This window comes from Passer montanus, unplaced genomic scaffold (assembly GCF_014805655.1).
Source record: "Passer montanus isolate IOZ18808 unplaced genomic scaffold, ASM1480565v1 scaffold53, whole genome shotgun sequence".
Lineage (NCBI taxonomy): Eukaryota > Metazoa > Chordata > Aves > Passeriformes > Passeridae > Passer > Passer montanus.
Window position 1 is genome coordinate 379,986 of NW_024370263.1, and position 19,657 is coordinate 399,642.

Genomic DNA, 19,657 nt, shown 5'->3' on the forward strand with positions numbered 1-19,657 from the left:
ATTTAAAAAGGTCCTAAAAAGTCAAAGGAAATAGATGTTTTCCTTATGCTTCTTATATTTAAATGGAAAAGGCTGCTCCTCCTGCTTGAATAAATTCTTGAAAATCCTGTCTTTTTACAGGCTTGTTATTTTTGGCTTCATTTTGATAGTGAAATGAAACTTCTGGTAAACATTTGAGACTTGTTTGTGGCCACCCATTTAATGTGATCATTTTTCTAGCAGTTATTGAATCTCTACAGACTGTGTCTTGACAGAGGAAAAAATCCCTTCAGTAAACCATGAGGAAAACCTGAAAAGCTTTTTTAAGATTCCAGGGTGTGTTCAGTCCTGTGGATTTCATGGGTGCTCTCTTGACCACCTTGTGCACATCTCTTTGAAAGATACAGAGTTGTAATTGCAGTGTTTGATCCTTGAAGTATTTTTTTACCAAATTCTTTAGAAATGCTTTTGTAGATGTTTTGAGCATTTCCTTTTTCTTCTCAGGCCTCCAGTAGTGCAGGGAACCTGGGTGTGCTTATTCCTGTCATTGCTGTGGTGAGTATCCAATGGATCAGTTATTGGAAACAATAATTTTCTCTCATTTATCAAATACTGGTGCTATTTCAAGCAAAATGGTTTGATTGACTGGTAGTGCAGAGGTTACCATCCAGGAGAAATGTAGTACTATAGTAAAATAATGCACATCTAGCTCTAAGTGGGGGAATCATTAATTTAGGAATGACAAATCTCTTGAAAATAAAGAGTCTTTTGTGATTCGGGGTTAGATTGTTTCAAGCCACGAATTCAGGAGATTCTTGAGCTACATAACACTGCAGGGAATATTGCTTTGATTAGTATTTGGCATGCAGTGTAATAAACAGCACATATCTGTGGCCTGAGGAGAAGTGAAAAACAAAAGTTAATAGAAAAAAAGTAAAAAAAAATACTAGTTTGGCAGCAAAGTGAATTCTGTTTCTTAAAAGAAAAAAAAAATTGTTGATAAAGAAGGAGGTAAGTGTCCCATGTCTTCTGAAATAATAATTGAGTCAGGATGAAAGTATTTTAAGAAATGTGCAAGGACACTGATGTCCATGCCAGACTCCTTTATTCTGAAGCATATCTGTGTTCACTCTTGGATGTCATTTTTTCCTGGGGAAAAAACATTTCTTCTAACAAAGTACAAGTGCTAATTCAGGAAAAAAATGTAGATCTAGAATCTCTAGTGGAAAATTTGATATGTCCAAGGCCTGTTACCAGGTCAGTAGGAATATTTGCCTAACTGCTGTAGCTTTTACAAAAAAAAGGTCACATCTGAAAGATCCGTAGACAAACTTCCTGAAGGACAAAAGGCATCATGCTGCTTGTTTCCCTCCTGAAGCTGAATTATTTTGGGGAACTTTTCCTGCACAGCTGCTGGGACAAAAGGGAAAAATGTACCCCATGCTTGCAGTAAGGGATACATTTTTGTAATTTGTTGATACTGCACATCCATTAACAGGCAGGAAAAAACCATTCATTTCATACTCTGCTCCTTCAAACCTCTTCACTGAAGCTTGTCAAAGAGAAGGGTCTAAAGTTAGCACTAGATAAAGGTCAGAGGACTGTTCGTCTCCTTCCCATACCTCTTCCACTGGTTTTGTACATCAGCCCTCCCCAAATCCAGCAGTGATCACAAGGACTAGTTCCTGACTTGAAAGAAATGTGATTATAAATGTCTTGGATCGCTGTTATTCAATGGTTGCTCAGGTTTTGCATGAGCCAGCTGGTCCTGCATTGAGATGTTCTAGTGGTTGGCATTTTTCAGCTGTCAGTGATGCTGATTTGAGTGAAAGCAGGACCATTCCTTGCATATTGAGAGAAGATTAGTGCTTATTAAAGACTTAATGTATAAGTTACAGAATTACTTTCCTGTTCCAAATTCTTACTGATGATATATTTGTTCTGAATAGCTGGGGATAACTGCATTTTTCTTAACCAATGTGACCTTTAAATGCAGTCAGATAGTGCCAGAATCTGAAGCAAGAGTTAATGGTTACATTCTAGTTGTTGAAGCAAATATTTGACTTTCTTGCACAATGTATGAAGATCATGAGTTTTGAGCAGTAGCTGATTTGCTTTCTGCTTGACCTCTTTGCCTTGAATAATTGTCTTTACTCAAGTCCCCATAAACCAGTATTGCAGATGCTCTAGCTCATTCAATCTTTGATAGACTAATTAAACCTAGGGCATGAATATTTAAGCTTTTGCATATGCTTTTCTTTTTTGTATATGCTCTCCTTTTTGCATACAGACAAAACAATAAAATGTGTATATGAATGTTAATTTCTGTTGTGCACTTCCAGTACTGAAAATTGTCTGTCACCTGATGAACTTAAAAGACATGAATAGGGGAAAACATCTGAGTTTCCTATTCAGTGTCAGCTCTTCATCATTCATCATCATCTAATTCCAGTATTTCACTGGCTGGCAGTTGGAAAAGCTTTGTGTATGGAGCATATCACTGGAGTAGATGCAAAATTACAAGCAGTAGTATATAAAAGCAAAATTAAATCAACAAGTTAAACTTCATACTGGAAAAACACTTTTTTAAGAAAATTCCTAATTCTTAAAATAATGGTTGGTTTAAAGGTTACTTGTGTGTTTTTGCTAACATAAGTCAAACTTATGATGTATATAGATATACTGATACAGTATTTGATACTGCAGAAAGTAATAAAAATACTCTCACTGGATTGAGGCACATTTTTTTAAAAGCTATGGTGTAAAGTAAGGTATGCAGAGGCATGTTCATTGTCTTTAATAATTTGAATATATGGTGCAGCTCTGTTCCTTGTACCAAGGAGACAGTGATATTCTGCAGCATTTGTGTGCATCAGTCTGAATGTTAATACACATTGTGTGTGTTCACTGAACATTAAATGATGCAAGCAAAAGAAAGAATGGAGGCATTTGATCTGTTTCAAGTTAGATTGTGCAAAATGCCCAGAAGAAACTCGGGTGTCTATGGCTGGTCAGGTATTCAGGATTTCTTTAGTTCTGTTTATCATAATAGACATCCTAGCACAAATTTAGAGCTAGATTTCAAGACTCCAGATAGTCTAAATATTTTATTGATTACATTTATGCACTGTTGCAAAACACAAAGTGTAAGGCACTTTGTGATTTTTTTTTTAATTTTTTTTTCACTAGTAATACACTTGTATCAGTACATGGCACTAATTGCAGACAAATTATCTGCTGCTGTGAGTCCATCCATGAGAAACTACCTGTAGATAATACGTTTTCTTTTTATACCAGTGACTTTTGTATTGGCTAATACGACAATAAATTTTCTTTATGATACTGGTATTTTAACATATCATTATACAGCCCATGTGTAACAGAGTGTGGGAGGCTCTTCCCTGCTTTTAAGATGTGGCTGGGTTGGCAACTCTGCCCATGAACAGCAGGCAGCTGGTGCGGTGCTCGTAGATCAGGAACAGAAATGGGCGGTCCACCACAAAGCGGATCTGAGTGGAGAGGGGCATGAAGCCCACCGTGGTTATTGCTGCAGCCTCTGTGCCCTCCTCGTTCACTGTGATTGTGCCTTGGTGATTGAACTGTTCAGACAAACAAAACAGGAAAACACGTGAGAGAAATTGAGGCTCTCCTAAGTGCATGTGCTCACAGCCTTCCCTGCTCCATGTCCCACACCCCTGCTGGTCACCCTGCACAGCACCAAAAACCTTTGGGGTTTGTTCTGTGGAGGAGCCTGTTCCTGACTGACCACAACACTCTTAGTGCCTTTGCATCTGATTAAACATATGCTTAATTACTGAATAGACAAAGACAAACCCATAACCCTCCCTCCTCTGTCCTCCAGAAGAGATGAGGAAAAAATCTTGTTTTAGCTTACTGTGTAATATTATTACTGAACTGCCATGTTACTGGGTGATAGAGTTTAATCAGAGAGAAGGTGAAGTGAGGAGTAAATACCCTGTCAATGGTGATCTTCTCATCTGATATACCAGAGTAGTCTCCTTTTCCATTGAACAGTTCTTCTATTCCCATGGATCTCAGATAATCAATCAAATTATAAGTCTTCTCCAGCTTAAATTTAGGCAGAACCACTTCTCTTGTTCTAGTAAAAATAAACGCAAAAAGGAAAAATCATTGAGCAGATATTTATGTGCATGACTGCTTTGCTCTACGGACCTGTGGTGGTTTGGATTTTTTGCTGTGTTCAGCAAGCAGAACACAAATATACAGGACTGTAGTTTTGCTTTCAAAGCTTGAGCATCATGACTTTTAAAACTGTGCTTTAACAAATTAATTCCCCTGTGAAAACTACTTGTTTGCCAATTTGATTCTTCATTTATAATGATTTGCATTATTTATGTGTATAAGGTATGTGGCTTTGAGCAGTTCAGTGCATGCTTGTAACAAGTGTCGAGCTGTCAGATTTTCTGAAGCACTAAACTGGAGAATTGTCACTTATTGTGTAGAACAGAAATAGGTTAAATTCCTGGATAGCACATCAAATCATCTCCTTTGATCAAATCTGAAGACAGATACCTGTCATCTTTCTCAAGGGAGGCTTTATTATTTTTCCTCTCCCCTGAATGTGATGTCCTTTGATTATGGAATGTGTTCCTTGACACACAGCTCTGTTGAAATGCTCAGTGCTGAACAGAACATAGGCTGATGTGACTAAGATTATTAGTTCAGAATAATGTTATTTCACAGTCCTGTTTTTCCTTCTCATTGTAAACTTTATCAGTAAAAATGTTTTCCTTAAATCTACATCATTAAATACTCAATAGAAGGAATTTTGAAACTTCATTACAATTTTCTACCTCAATCATCCTTGATTTCTTGGTGGTATTTAAATTATGAGAGATCACCAGTCCTGATTTTTAATTCAATAAATCAAATTTTTGGAGGTTTTGTTTCCTATTTTTTATCAAAATATATTATCCTCTGCATACTTTACTTACCCTCCTCAGTCTCATCAAGAAAACACATTAAGACTTTACCAAGATGTGCTTTTCAGCAGATACCTGTTTGTCATGCTCTTCTGCCACTTTTCTACCACTTGAGGTGTGATCTGCTTTTCAAGGGCTTTCATGCCAGCCAGTTTGTGTGGGAGCACCACGAGCATGCTGATGTTGCCCACGAAGGGCAGCTGGATGATGCTGCAGTCCAGCTCAGGGTCAGCAGCAGCCAGGAAGGTGCCCTTGGTCTGCATCATGGGCACCTTCACCGTCTGCTTCTCGTTCAGCCGGAAACTCCTCTTCGTGGTCATTTCCACTGGAAACTTGTTCTCCCAAGTTCCTGTTCACACAAGGCAGAAGAGAAATAAACCCCTAGCTGGCTGTTTAATGAAATGTTCCCAGAATAGATCTACACCAAGCTTTAAGTCAGGTGGATTGGGATTTGCTGTAGGAGATTGTTGATTTCAGTGAAGCTTGAATTAGAAGACAAGTTTTAAAGTGACTTCAAAATTCCTGGCTTTCTAACTTAACATTCGTCTTGAATTACAAAAGCAGGTAAACACAAACCAGAAATAAGAATTTGGTTGGTGTGTATTATTTTTCCCTGTAAAGAACCTCAAAATTTAAACAGATGTAAAGAATTTTATCGGGTTTGCCTCTAGCAGAACACCTGACCCAGTTGAGTTTTTAAAGAGATGTGATGCTTGAATCCAGTTGTGAAGGCACCTGCTTGGAGAACATTAGTGATGTATCAAGTTAAGCAAGGACTGGATTCATTTTGCATAAGGTCATAAAAGATGCTATGCTGAAAGCATTGTGTTACATTAGTCCATTTAGAATGGTTCATTTTCTGTCTTAACCTGAAGAATTGGGGTGCTGACTACTTAATTCTGTGGTCCAGTTTGATGGCTCCTGTAGATGTGCTGAAATCTGACAAGTTTATGTCCAAATAATGCAGTCCAACACGTTTTGCAGCCCAGAAAGCTTTGCCATCAGGGTTTGAGGCTTTTTATGTGGAGATACTCTGGATACCAGAAATATTTATTAACTGTTTGAAAGAAGGTTTTTTAAATGCAGTGTTCTATTGGTCTTTTATAGAACTGTGGCTCTGGAATAAACATCATTTCTTAAGGGGCAGACAAAGCTGGAAGTAGGGTTACTAGTATTTCCTGTAGAAACTCAGGAATTTAGATCATCATTGGCAAGCAAGTATGTGAGCAATGTGACTGTGACTGTGTGCAGAGCCTGCAATATAACCTTAATTGGTTCTTTAGTCTGACTTTGCCAGATTTACTGTGAATAAGAAAAGAAAAGCCTTAAGTCTATCTTTCATTCCCATAGTTCCTACACATATCAGGCTGATGGGGATCAGTTTGAGAAGTGATCAGACTGTGGTTAGTAGTCTGAAAGGTATGGGGTATAAAATGGATTATGCTACTCCCAAACAAATAGTCTCACTTCCAAGGAAAACCCAATATCTGGCTGTTTTTCAGGGAGAAGAATGCACAGATGAAGGACTCCAGCTGGCCATTGACATGGGGGCTGCTGTGGGCCAGGGCAGCTTCAGCAGCTCTGCCATCCACTGAAGGGGGGGAGACAGGATCAGCTCTTCCTAGTGAAACAGAGGAGTTGGGGAACATTTTTCTTGGATTCAGTTTTGCAAATGTGTTTGTCTTGGGGTAGAATACTGATCCCCAGCAGGAGCTGTGTGTCCAGCTGAAACCAGCTGGCACTTTATGACTTCTGTGACTTTCTGTTTTGAATCTTCCCCAAGATGTCTTTTGGATCCATCTGTGGTGGTAGATGTCTCCACTGAGTGACTCCTTTTTTGCACTTGTGACTGGAATCTCAGAAGAAATCAGGAGGTTTTGGATCTGTCAACATTTGTCAGTTACCAAAACTGCCATGGCTAAAATAGCCAGGTCCTGCTTGGTAGGAAGCTCATAAAAGATTACTCAGAGCTGTGCTGAATGGGGGGAAGGCTGGGCATGTGTACAGGATAAAATGGGCTTCTTACCAGCATAGTTTCCAATAGTTTCTTGATGGTCTTTAATGTAAAAGGAGGATGAAACCTCACAGTGTTTGTCAAGTATCCCACTACTCAGTCTTACTGGTACTGAGCATCTCTGTATATCTGGAAATGCCTACAGTCTTCTTAGTTCTGGGGGCTTAGCAGAGCTTTTCTGCAGTGGTACAAGCAGTGCAAATGGAAAGATATGGACAAAATTCAGCATGTTAGAAGGAGTAGTGGGGAAACTAAGAAACCTAGGAGCAGAACTTGCTTTTAAAAAGTTCAGATCCACTCAAAGTTGTATTCCCAGGAGTCTGTCACTGTAAGACAAAAGAATGAGAGCAGTAGAGAATTGATCCTGGTTTTGAGGGTTAGAAATTACAGCCTTCAGCAGACGGCACCAAGGTAATTGGGACTAAGAGGATTTCATGGGAAAAAGAAAAATACTGAAGTCTTTTTGATCTTGATGACTCAAGAGTACCAATACCATAGCTGTCTATTTTTGTGGTGTTTTTGTTATTTTGAGAGGGCACAATTATTTAATAATTTCAGAGTGAAACAAAAAGGTATTTCAAATTTCACCAAATTATGAAAAAAAAGTATCTGTTTCACTTTGTCTAGACCTTTTCTTAGGATGTTTTAACAGGCAGTAAACCCTGTATTTGGTATGATGTGATCATCAGGGATGTAGTCAAGAATACAAATGAGTGCCTCTTGGATGGTACCTGAGAATAGGAGATTACTGAATTTTATGCTAATGATTGCTTCAGATTCTCTTAGGAGTAAGTGGCATTATTCAAGGAAGTCATTCCTAGCAAGTGAGTGGGAAAAGGTACATTTATAGCTTCTATAACCTGCTGAGATGGCAGGTGCAAGAGAGGCCTTTGTTTCCTGGAAGCAGGGACATCTGGGGAAAAATAAACTCCTTTATGGATTGTGGAAAGGAGTGTGTTGTTCTTGCAAACACTGTTATGCTTTTGGACTGATTTGTCTTTCCTTACCCCTGTTTTAAGTCACCTGATTTTAATCTTAAAAAGTCTGTAACAGATTTCCTTTTATCCTCAGTTCTTCTTTCATTGGCACCTCCCATCTCTTGCTCATTTAATATGATTTTAAAAGCTGGATGAAAAACTAACAAACTTTCAACCTGAGACAGATAACTTATCTTAAAAATCTCACCTCAAGCCCTTAGTTTAAATGTAAAGACATTGAAAATAAGGGTTTCAAATAAGAATCTATTGTAGAGTCTTTATTTAAAGGCTTTATCTGTTCAGCCTTTACTAATACATGAGGGAGTCCGTATCAGCAGACCATTCATGCTGAATTAACTGAGATACTCCATGTAGTGAATGTGTTTGGTTTTAGTTGTAGAAGAGCAGTGTTTTGGTTATTCTCTTAGGTCCCCTATATGGTTTGTTGACAAGGATCACACTCTGATCATATTAAAAAATTGCTTCCTTCAAGCTGAAATTCTTTGTAGTCGTTTATATGAGTCTTGAATACTTCAGAGATGTTAAATGCTTTAACTGAAATCAACCTGTAGCATTTCAGTGACACCAAGACTGAATGTGACTAATGACTGGCATGTGCATCTGTACCTCCCCATCTGATACTTCTACAAAGCTTATGCTCTCTGGGGCTACTCTGCATTCATGTGTTGTTTTTCTGTCTCACTGTGATTCATTAATGTTTTGGAAGTAGTAAGCATTTGCTCTAAGTATGCAATACCCACTAACTTCAGAGCATTGTTGTGCTACAGAACAGGCAAAAATGGGCTAATAATACAGATTCCTAATGAGGGAGTCAGTAGGTTTTTTGTAGTGTACATTAGACTTAAGTTCTGTCTGGGATTTCTAATGACATATGGCAGTGCATTGCAAACTGAGAAAATCCATCACTAAGATTGAAATAATAGAGTCTTACCTTTAAAGTAAAGGCAATTAAGAATCATCATCAGTGTTGTAGGGTTTATATTCACAAGAGCTTCCTTTATTAATCCCTTGGTCAGCTTCAAGATGCGTTCGTTGGTTTTGGCTATGAAGCTGGGATCTGAGAAATCAGCTGCTTGGGCATCAGCAAAGTAGTATGTTTTCATATTGGTTTTGAAATCATTGAGAACAGAAAAGTCTTTATGGATATAAAGGTCATTGACAGACCTCAGTGTGTAGCCAAAGTTGCGCCTGAAGAGCCGATGGGTGAGTTTGCGGAAGAGGTTGTGCACGGTCATGAGCTCGTATTTGCTGCTGGCATTAATGAAGTCTTGGAAGCCAAGAACTGATAACACTTCCTGCTGGGTTTGATCCTTCAGACCCAGGGAAATCATAGCCATTGCAGTGGAAATACCAACAGGAGCCATGATAATATTGTCTGAGGAGCTGGCCTGGTCTGCCACGCTGCGGTACAGGTTGAAGCCAAAGTTTGCATTGAGGATATTGAGGCGCTGGATTCTGGTTTTGCCTTGGAATAGTTCAAGAATATTTCCTTGTTGAACTTCAGAAACCATGTGTGGGGCAGCATCAATAACATCACTGTAGTCATCTTCACTCAGTATCTTGTCAAGGTCTAGGTAGTCCTCTTCCTCCTCCTCTTCAGGAATCAAGTCATTAGTGATGGTGTTTTCTCTGTGGAACTCAAGGGGTAGGTTTGGCATGTAAGTCCCATTTTCGTGTGGCTGTGCACCTTTGAGGCTTTCAAAATGCTCAGTGACATCCTTGACTCCGCAAAATGTGGAGGTTATGACGAGAGTAAGGGCAAGCAATTGAAGTAGGAACTTCATTCTGACTCGTGAAATCCTGGAAAACAAGATAACACAGTTGAGAGAGTCAGGGGTAATTGAATTTTAGTTACCTATTCCCTAATTTTAGGTTCATGCTGATTTCTGTGGCAGCAGAAGATCTATAGTTACCCTATTTGATAGCACTGTATTTTAGTGGAACAGATGTCAATTAGATGGGTAAATCTGTTTTACTGGTAATTGGTTTTGCTTACACAATGCCTCCAGCCTGCCAAAGTTGGTTGACCTCCTCCCATACAAATAGTCATTACTGGCATATTTCAACAGTTACAAACTCATTACTCAGAATATGTGGGACCCTTTATTTTAAACTGTTAAACTGTGCACTAACTGTGTGAGTAGTGTGTGCTGAAAATACAACATGAAGTTAAGTTTGAAGATTTGAGCTTGGTGCGAAGAACAGGGACTCCTGATCCAATCCCCTGCAGAAACATGCCAGAAGGCTGACATGTACTGAAAAATTTGAAAAACAAACATCCTGTAGCTACAACAAAAATGGAAGTTTTGCAGGAGTATTTTGGAGAAGCAAGGCAGCAGTTTGGTGAATAAGGGTGATCCAGGCATGTAGAAAGACGTGTATTTGCACTGAGTGCCACTAGTGGGACTGCACTGGGGGGACTCTTGGGCATAAACGTCTGGACTGGCCTTACTCGGGTGTGTTACTCAATGTCTGTGCACCCTTTCTGCAGCTCTCTGTTAAATCTGCCACTTTTGTAATGGATTGGCTTGATTCTGCTTTTGGCTTAGTTGTGTTTTGTTTCACTTTTGTGTAGCACTGCAGAACTCGTAGTGCACTCTGTTTTCTTCATGATGTGAGGTCTCGTGGGCTCCCTTCAGAGCTTTCTCTAGGATTATTGTGATACCAGTTCTAGATTTGTAACCTCACCTCTTTTATTTGAGAATACATTTAAGTAGAACCTCAATTTTTTTAAGGGAAACTTAATCAATCTCTTCATCTACTGAGTATTGGACTATTACATTTTAAAATTATTTTTTAAATCAAGAATTTTCTTCAGTATATATTTGAAGAGAATCTATTGGACTTACTCAGCTGTAAAACCCTCCACCAACAAGTAGGTCTAAGAGACTTTTCACCATAATATTGGGTGCAGTAATGAAAGTGATCTTAAAAATATATGAAAAAGTGTAATTGCCTCCTGTGACAGTCAGAGGTCAAAATGTAGGTGTTCAATAGATCTGTCAGCTGCAACTGCATGGGTGTCTGAATGCCGGGCCTGGGGTTTTGCTCAGACTTAACTATAAAGTTATTTCACAAATTTATAAAGTTAATCTCAATTGATACACTTTCTTGAGTAAAAGACAGTTATTTACAATATAATATAGCACAAAATACTGAATACAATTAAAACAAAAATCTTGCTAAGATGTCGATTAAAATGCTTTTTAAATTAGGAAAGAGAGTTGTTGTGTAAAGTATAAAGGTTCACATAGCTGTACCTGTTCACTGACCTGTGTATCAGTGAATGAAACCTTGAAGGAAAATATTTTCAAACATGTTGTAACAGGATTGAAATAACTAAGCTGACAGATTAGTTTTTGAAACTCTCCCCCAGACTAATTTGCTTTAAATCCTGAAACCATTTAAGGTGATCCTCCCATATAAAAAATACATTGTTTTACAGAAAGTATCCAAATAAGTATCCAAATAAGACACTTATGAATTTGTTTTACACTGTGACTATCTCAAGTCAGTCTTTTTCTTATTGTTTCCCCATAAATTCATTTGTTTTTTCCCCGCCCCCAGAAGTCAGGCCCTTAGGGCTGAGATACTCTGTCCAGTAACCATTGATAAACATTTTCTGCTCTTGGCACAGCAGAATTTGCTGTCTGTATTCCCAACTTTACGTTCTCATCTTCACCAAAGTAAAGTTATTGCTCAGCTGCACTTACACAGGCAAAACATCCCCCTTCTCTGCAGTCTATATGTCTTTGGTGAGATCTACCCAAAATCACAGAAGAGGTAAATGAAGCTTACCTTTAAGCCACTGTACTGGAAAGAAGTGTTGAAAAGCTCAAGTAAAGGGAACAGCAGGGCTTAAATCTGAACTTTGACGCTGGTTTTTTGTGTATCTCCCAAAGTAAACATTCCCTAAACCAAACACTGCTAAACTTACTTCGTCAGCCAAAATCCCTCCCTTGCCTAGTGATCTCTGCTGAATTCTCTGTTGTTTGTTGAACTACTTTTATAGCCTTGCAGGTACTTGCTCACTTTTGAGGAAGGTCTTTGAGCAAAAATCAGTGTGTATGTGAAGTTTCAAAGTCAAGCACACACATAAACTTGACTGTTAATGACAGGAAAAGCCATGTAGCTGCTGTTTGTGCTGAAATGGGGGATGGGGGAGCATCTTAGTGCAAATGTGTTTGGGGTCTGTGAGGTTGTGGTGGGGTTTCTTCAGCTGGTGTTGTAGTGGTGCAAAGATTTCCATTGCACAAACAGCTTTTTACCATAGTGCTGTTCACCACTTAAACTCAGACTGATTTTATTACAATAGAGAGATTTTTTCGTGCTTTTCCTTTTTAAATGACTAATCTCCCTCATGATTTACAAATGCATCCAAAGTTGGCTTTATGTAAGCTTTCACTGAAGTGCTGCTGGCTCTCATATCTTGAGAGAGTTATTGTGGTTAGAGAAAACTTCTTCAAGCTAGATTAGAATGTAACATTTTGTCAATAAAGTTTACAGTAGTAATATACAGTCATACTGAATAAAGCTTGCGGTTTAATGGACAATTTCTTTTACTTTTTATACACTGCCTGTGCTTTAATTCTTTTTAGGATAACACATTATGATCTTTGTTATATAAATTTATCTAAAATTGTGTATCATGTTGGCTGAGAGGATATACTGCTCCTCCAGTGGTAGCAGCTGTTTGTGCAAAAAGTATAGGAGAATTTTAATAAGTGTGTTGAAAAAAATGCTCTTTTACTTGCTTGTTTAGATAGTAAATTCTTCAGAACTGATGTCATTCTGTGCGTGGGTGCAAACAATGAAAGATCCCCAATTGGTGCCTCAATGTATTTCCACAAAGCTGATAAACAATAGCAACCAGGAGTGGTTTTGGCTAATATTTATTTAGTTTGGAGTTCCTTTACACTCAAGCAAAGCTGCATAGCATTGTCTTTGGGACAGTTTAAAGGACCATGTGGTCTCTTCCTCCCTGCAGTGGATAGTGTACTAATATTGTGTATTCTCCTCAGAGGTTACTGTACCAGCATGGTGTTATTCCTGTGTAAAACAAAGGAAATTCTTACTTCAGGCATCTCAAAGTTAGCCTTTCAGCTCTCCAAAAAGAACTTAATTCCTACTGTATAATAATAGCAATATAATGCTAGTTTTCATAGGTGACAAAGAATATTACTTTTGTAAATCATAGTAAAGAAGGTACATGAATTGATTCCTTAGTGTGGAATTAATTTATTCTAACTCCCACCATTTTCTGATGTTAATTTTTGTTTCTTTGGTAGCTGACTAGACGCTTGCCACCCATCAAGGAGGCCAAGCCCAGGCTGCAGAAGCTGTTCCGTGATTTCTGGCTGTACTCAGTGCTGATGGGATTTGCTGTGGAAGGATCAGGTACTCTGCATTCTAAGGGGACAGCATTGCTGCTCACATTTAAACTTTTGATTAATCTAAATACAGCTCTGTGCAAACCATTCCCAGTAGCTGGAAGAAAAATTACAGGCATATAGAGACTTCAAAGCAAACAGCTTATGTAAATGACAATTCTCTGGTAGGATTTCTTTAAATTATTGCAGTTTTGTTGTCAGATTCAGAACAATACAACTTGTACTTAGTTTTAGTCCTAATAGCCTTAGTTATGAGTTTTGATAGCCAGATTCCTGAAATGGAAGATAAGACACATGGGGTACAATGGTAATTAAGCAGAAACTTCACCTAAGCATACTTACTAAGTTTGGAACATGGATCATGTGTGTTGTCTGTGCTTTAGAGCATGAAAAATCTGCCCTAGAAGTAGTACAAAGCTTGGTAATGCAGGTAGCTTTGTGGAACTTGATTTTTTTTAATCCCTCATTCCACCTTCCTCTTTCTACTTCTGTTCCAGGTCTTTGGCCAGAAGAATGGTATGAAGGTGTGTGTGAAATTGCCACCAAGTCTCCATTACTGACATTTCCCAGCAAAGAGCCACTCCGGTCTGTTCTGCAGTACAATTCTGCCATGAAGAATGACACCGTGACTTCTGTAGGAATTCATTTCTTCCATTACCTCCTTCCATAACCTCTGCCAGTGTTAAATGACATGGTACCTGTGATATATTGAAATAGCACACCCCTTCAACCTGCCTCCTGTCAGTGAAAAGCAGCTGTGTTACACTATTCTTCTGACATCAGGGTGTATGAGTGACTTGGGGTCAGCTTTATGGAGTGTTAATACAAGTGTTTAGGGGAGTAGCAACACCACCTGGATTAGGTGTAGAAACCAGGTCTTTGTGGAGATGGAAGCCTCTTAGTGTTTTTTCATCCATTTTGTACCTGACAAAACAGGCACTGACTGAAAATAAATCAACAAAGTTTGAGAGAAAACAGCACATTCAGGCTTTTAAAGAAATGTTAAGTTTGCTCTGGCTTGATACCGATATTCATCTCTCTCCCTAGAATTTGTAGGATAGATTTTGCAGGACAGATTTTGCCCAAGGGCTCTTTCTGGCTTATGAAATCTCTTTGGCTCCCAAATAATACAGAAATCTGCATTGTGCCTAGATACATAGTTCTGTGACACCAAAGACTGGCACAAGTCCATGAAGTTTCAGGAGCTGGATAGTGCTGATGTTGGTCAAACATGCATGCATTTAGTGTAGGAATTGTATTTCTTCATTGGCATAACTGCATGGGAATTACCAATTATTTCTGCCAGAAGCTTGATTCCAGATTTAATTCTGTTCTGTATTTGAAGCATTGTGACTTGCTGAGTCAGGGAGGTTGGTCTGAGTCTGTAGGCAGAAGCATCCTTACAAATTGTTTGTGAAGGTTGAAATGTTAATAATAGGTGAACAAATGTTTGAGGACACAAACTAATACAGGGCTCCCACTTCAGATAACTTCATGTATTCATCTCTAGGCTGAATTAAATGAATTACGGAGCACCATCATCAATCTCTTGGATCCTCCTCCAGAAGTGTCAGCCTTGATCAATAAGTTGGATTTTGCCATGTCTACCTATCTCCTTTCTGTTTACCGCCTAGAGTATATGAGGTTTGTGTTTATCTATATTCAGTTTTTTCACTTGTGAAACAGGAAAAAAACCCTAAAGCAAAACAATCAGTAAGTTCCTGAAACAAATCTGAAATAAACAAAACCTGAAACAAACAAAACCCCAAACATGCCAACTTACAAAACTCTCCTTCCTTAGGGTGCTGCGTTCAACTGACCAAGATCGCTTCCAAGTCATGTTTTGCTATTTTGAAGACAAAGCAATTCAGAAAGACAAATCTGGTAAGATTTACCTGTCTAGGTTTCCTCTTGACTTGAGGTATGAGGAAATTATCTCCAGGCCTGCAAAGCACAAACAAATCAAGCAGCTCTATAACAAAATGAATCATGTTCACCAGATTGCTGCTGCTTTTTTTCTTGCCAAGAACACTGGTTTTGTTTTGAAACAAGTTCAATATTGGCTGAGTAAACATAAACACTTTTTAACTGTTAAGCCTGGTTTATAAAACAAATGTAATTTTGACAATGAAACCTGTCACTTCTCTCCATTCCTCAGGCATGATGCAGTGTGTGATAGCTGTTGCTGATAAGGTCTTTGAAGCTTTCCTGACAATGATGGCTGATAAAGTAGGTTTCCTGGAAACTAAAATTTTGAATTCGTATAAATGTTCTCAGTTCAGTTTATGAAAGTGAGTTTGTCTGTTCCTTTAGGAGCTTCATACTTCTCTTTGGCATGTTTTTTAGCCTAAAACTAAGGAGAATGAAGAAGAGCTGGAGAGACATGCTCAGTTCTTGCTGGTGAATTTTAACCACATTCACAAGAGGATCAGAAGAGTTGCAGACAAATACTTATCTGGACTGGTAGACAAGTGAGTATAGAGTTCATGTTTCTCTTTTCACAATGACTGTTTAGTGGTAACTCAGGCACTTGGTGACACTGGTCAAGTGGATTTCTTGGCTGCAATTTATGAAGGTGTGTGTGAAATTGCCACCAAGTCTCCATTACTGACATTTCCCAGCAAAGAGCCACTCCGGTCTGTTCTGCAGTACAATTCTGCCATGAAGAATGACACCGTGACTTCTGTAGGAATTCATTTCTTCCATTACCTCCTTCCATAACCTCTGCCAGTGTTAAGTGACATGGTGGTACCTGTGATATATTGAAATAGCACACCCCTTCAACCTGCCTCCTGTCAGTGAAAAGCAGCTGTGTTACACTATTCTTCTGACATCAGGGTGTATGAGTGACTTGGGGTCAGCTTTATGGAGTGTTAATACAAGTGTTTAGGGGAGTAGCAACACCACCTGGATTAGGTGTAGAAACCAGGTCTTTGTGGAGATGGAAGCCTTTTAGTGTTTTTTCATCCATTTTGTACCTGACAAAACAGGCACTGACTGAAAATAAATCAACAAAGTTTGAGAGAAAACAGCACATTCAGGCTTTTAAAGAAATGTTAAGTTTGCTCTGGCTTGATACCGATATTCATCTCTCTCCCTAGAATTTGTAGGATAGATTTTGCAGGACAGATTTTGCCCAAGGGCTCTTTCTGGCTTATGAAATCTCTTTGGCTCCCAAATAATACAGAAATCTGCATTGTGCCTAGATACATAGTTCTGTGACACCAAAGACTGGCACAAGTCCATGAAGTTTCAGGAGCTGGATAGTGCTGATGTTGGTCAAACATGCATGCATTTAGTGTAGGAATTGTATTTCTTCATTGGCATAACTGCATGGGAATTACCAATTATTTCTGCCAGAAGCTTGATTCCAGATTTAATTCTGTTCTGTATTTGAAGCATTGTGACTTGCTGAGTCAGGGAGGTTGGTCTGAGTCTGTAGGCAGAAGCATCCTTACAAATTGTTTGTGAAGGTTGAAATGTTAATAATAGGTGAACGAATGTTTGAGGACACAAACTAATACAGGGCTCCCACTTCAGATAACTTCATGTATTCATCTCTAGGCTGAATTAAATGAATTACGGAGCACCATCATCAATCTCTTGGATCCTCCTCCAGAAGTGTCAGCCTTGATCAATAAGTTGGATTTTGCCATGTCTACCTATCTCCTTTCTGTTTACCGCCTAGAGTATATGAGGTTTGTGTTTATCTATATTTAGTTTTTTCACTTGTGAAACAGGAAAAAAACCCTAAAGCAAAACAATCAGTAAGTTCCTGAAACAAATCTGAAATAAACAAAACCTGAAACAAACAAAACCCCAAACATGCCAACTTACAAAACTCTCCTTCCTTAGGGTGCTGCGTTCAACTGACCAAGATCGCTTCCAAGTCATGTTTTGCTATTTTGAAGACAAAGCAATTCAGAAAGACAAATCTGGTAAGATTTACCTGTCTAGGTTTCCTCTTGACTTGAGGTATGAGGAAATTATCTCCAGGCCTGCAAAGCACAAACAAATCAAGCAGCTCTATAACAAAATGAATCATGTTCACCAGATTGCTGCTGCTTTTTTTCTTGCCAAGAACACTGGTTTTGTTTTGAAACAAGTTCAATATTGGCTGAGTAAACATAAACACTTTTTAACTGTTAAGCCTGGTTTATAAAACAAATGTAATTTTGACAATGAAACCTGTCACTTCTCTCCATTCCTCAGGCATGATGCAGTGTGTGATAGCTGTTGCTGATAAGGTCTTTGAAGCTTTCCTGACAATGATGGCTGATAAAGTAGGTTTCCTGGAAACTAAAATTTTGAATTCGTATAAATGTTCTCAGTTCAGTTTATGAAAGTGAGTTTGTCTGTTCCTTTAGGAGCTTCATACTTCTCTTTGGCATGTTTTTTAGCCTAAAACTAAGGAGAATGAAGAAGAGCTGGAGAGACATGCTCAGTTCTTGCTGGTGAATTTTAACCACATTCACAAGAGGATCAGAAGAGTTGCAGACAAATACTTATCTGGACTGGTAGACAAGTGAGTATAGAGTTCATGTTTCTCTTTTCACAATGACTGTTTAGTGGTAACTCAGGCACTTGGTGACACTGGTCAAGTGGATTTCTTGGCTGCAATTTCTGCTGAAATGTCTGCTTGAAAAATTACATTCAATGGTATTTTTAGCCTGAGCTCAGAAACCCCTGGTGAAAATGTGTGTCTCCTTAGTATTGCCATGGGTGGAGCAAAGCAAAGTGCCCATGATAGGAATGCAATCTCAGCTCCTGTGCAATAGCTCTCCTCAGCTTTTGGCTCTGGATAAAGCCAGGCTGCTGTGAGCCATGGCAGGCTCTGTGGCTTTTGTTGAGTATGAGCTTACCTAGGGATGTATAAAGTTGGCTCTTTGAGCAGCTCCCTTGATAAAATAATGGCCTTCCTCAGCTCTCCATGGTTATTGTATTTCTGAATTCTGTCTTGCTCTAGATTTCCTCACTTGCTGTGGAGTGGAACTGTGCTGAAGACTATGCTAGATATTCTGCAGACATTGTCTCTGTCTCTTAGTGCAGTAAGTGCTTTTCTTTCCTAGAACTTTTTTTTTTGCTTTGTTCTGCATTTATTTGATACTAAATTGTGTTTGCAATTTGATTTTTTATCCTTCTACTAAGATTGATAAAATCTTAATTTTAAATTCTGTGAAGAAAGAATTATCTTTGCAACCCTATTTCATAAGCAGTAAAACTAGTGCTAAAAAGTTGTTGTCACATGTGGTTTATAATTGTTGAAATGTCTCATTTGAAATAAAATTTTGGTGGTGTTTTTCTGGTTTGTGGTTTGTTTGGTCTTCTGTGAATTATGGTTTTCAGATTGTATTCTCTCCAGTCTGTGTATGTGTATCCATATTTCTTGAATCTGTTACATACTAGAATTTTTGAATATGGAAATGCTTTATAGAATTTGTTTTAATACTTAACATTGGGGAAAGTGCTTTGGATTTTTGAAATTATTTATTCCAAAAATCAAACTGGAATACAAACAGTTTCTTTTAGAGATGTTCTAATTGAGAGCAAATGTCAGCAAAAAAGGTTTGGTAATCAGGCTTCTTGGCTGCCTGTCAGAGTGCTAATGTCAGGTGATGATGAATTTTGTCTTACTGAGAGTTGGTAATTGTTTTTGTGTAGGACATTCACAAGGACCAACCATACTATGACATTCCTGATGCTCCCTACAGAATAACAGTCCCTGACACACATGAAGCCAGAGAGGTGAGTGGCCCTCCTTGATTTATCAAAGAATGAAATAATGCCTTGTTTTGTGGCTTGGAGATAAATCAGTGAGCTACTCTGAATGGTCATGTTTTAAAAGTACTTCCCTAGATAAGATTTTTCTAATAGGATATGACACAGTATTTATGTTTTTCTGAATTTAACTATTTTACTTGACTTAAAGTGTGACAGTTCTTTTCTAATCAAGGACACATTTAACTGTTAACAGAAATTTTAGCTGTGTCATGTTGTTACAGCTGTCTTGCTCCCTATGTTACTTATTACACCCTTAAGATGAGTTCCTCTTGTTAAATGTCCTTCTTTTACTGATTGTGTTGATGTTTTTTATTCTAGAGCATAGTCAAGGACTTCGCTGCACGCTGTGGGATGATTCTGCAAGAGGCAATGAAATGGGCTCCCTCTGTCACAAAATCTCATCTACAGGTATGGGCCTGCTTCTGTGAAAATTTGATTTTTGCACATCTTGAACACTGCAAATCTATCTGAGGTTTATATTTCCTTCCCTAAAAAAAAAGAGCCTCAAGGGATTCTAACCTTGTGTGAAAG

At 38.5% G+C, this 19,657-nt stretch overlaps 2 protein-coding genes across 2 annotated transcripts in view; one reads left to right on the forward strand and one right to left on the reverse strand.

Annotated features, from left to right (window-relative positions):
- Positions 1-19,657, forward strand: part of PI4KA (phosphatidylinositol 4-kinase alpha) — a 57,920-nt gene that overhangs the window by 17,946 nt on the left and 20,317 nt on the right. The window contains exons 19-28 of the mRNA XM_039724405.1: positions 484-534; positions 13,244-13,352; positions 13,843-13,979; positions 14,856-14,989; positions 15,147-15,229; positions 15,504-15,574; positions 15,692-15,816; positions 18,312-18,393; positions 19,007-19,090; positions 19,445-19,534. Coding sequence (XP_039580339.1) covers positions 484-534; positions 13,244-13,352; positions 13,843-13,979; positions 14,856-14,989; positions 15,147-15,229; positions 15,504-15,574; positions 15,692-15,816; positions 18,312-18,393; positions 19,007-19,090; positions 19,445-19,534 — 966 coding nt within the window. The remainder of the gene's footprint in view (positions 1-483; positions 535-13,243; positions 13,353-13,842; positions 13,980-14,855; positions 14,990-15,146; positions 15,230-15,503; positions 15,575-15,691; positions 15,817-18,311; positions 18,394-19,006; positions 19,091-19,444; positions 19,535-19,657) is intronic.
- On the reverse strand, positions 3,059-11,907 carry SERPIND1 (serpin family D member 1). Its single transcript, XM_039724404.1, has 5 exons — positions 11,754-11,907; positions 8,887-9,755; positions 5,019-5,292; positions 3,955-4,099; positions 3,059-3,578 (listed from the first exon to the last, which is right to left on the reverse strand). The coding sequence occupies exons 2-5, from the start codon at positions 9,737-9,739 to the stop codon at positions 3,387-3,389; spliced, it is 1,464 nt and encodes a 487-aa protein (XP_039580338.1). The 5' UTR covers positions 9,740-9,755; positions 11,754-11,907; the 3' UTR covers positions 3,059-3,386.

Bases quoted from the DNA above. Each gene is read 5' to 3' on its own strand.
- SERPIND1 (XM_039724404.1), bottom strand. From the start codon at position 9,739: ATGAAGTTCCTACTTCAATTGCTTGCCCTTACTCTCGTCATAACCTCC. The intron at 5,293-8,886 runs GTAAGACTCTAT...TTGTGTGAACAG, and splicing joins TAATTGCCTTTACTTTAAAG to GAACTTGGGAGAACAAGTTT. The intron at 3,579-3,954 runs GTATTTACTCCT...TTGTCTGAACAG, and splicing joins AGAAGATCACCATTGACAGG to TTCAATCACCAAGGCACAAT.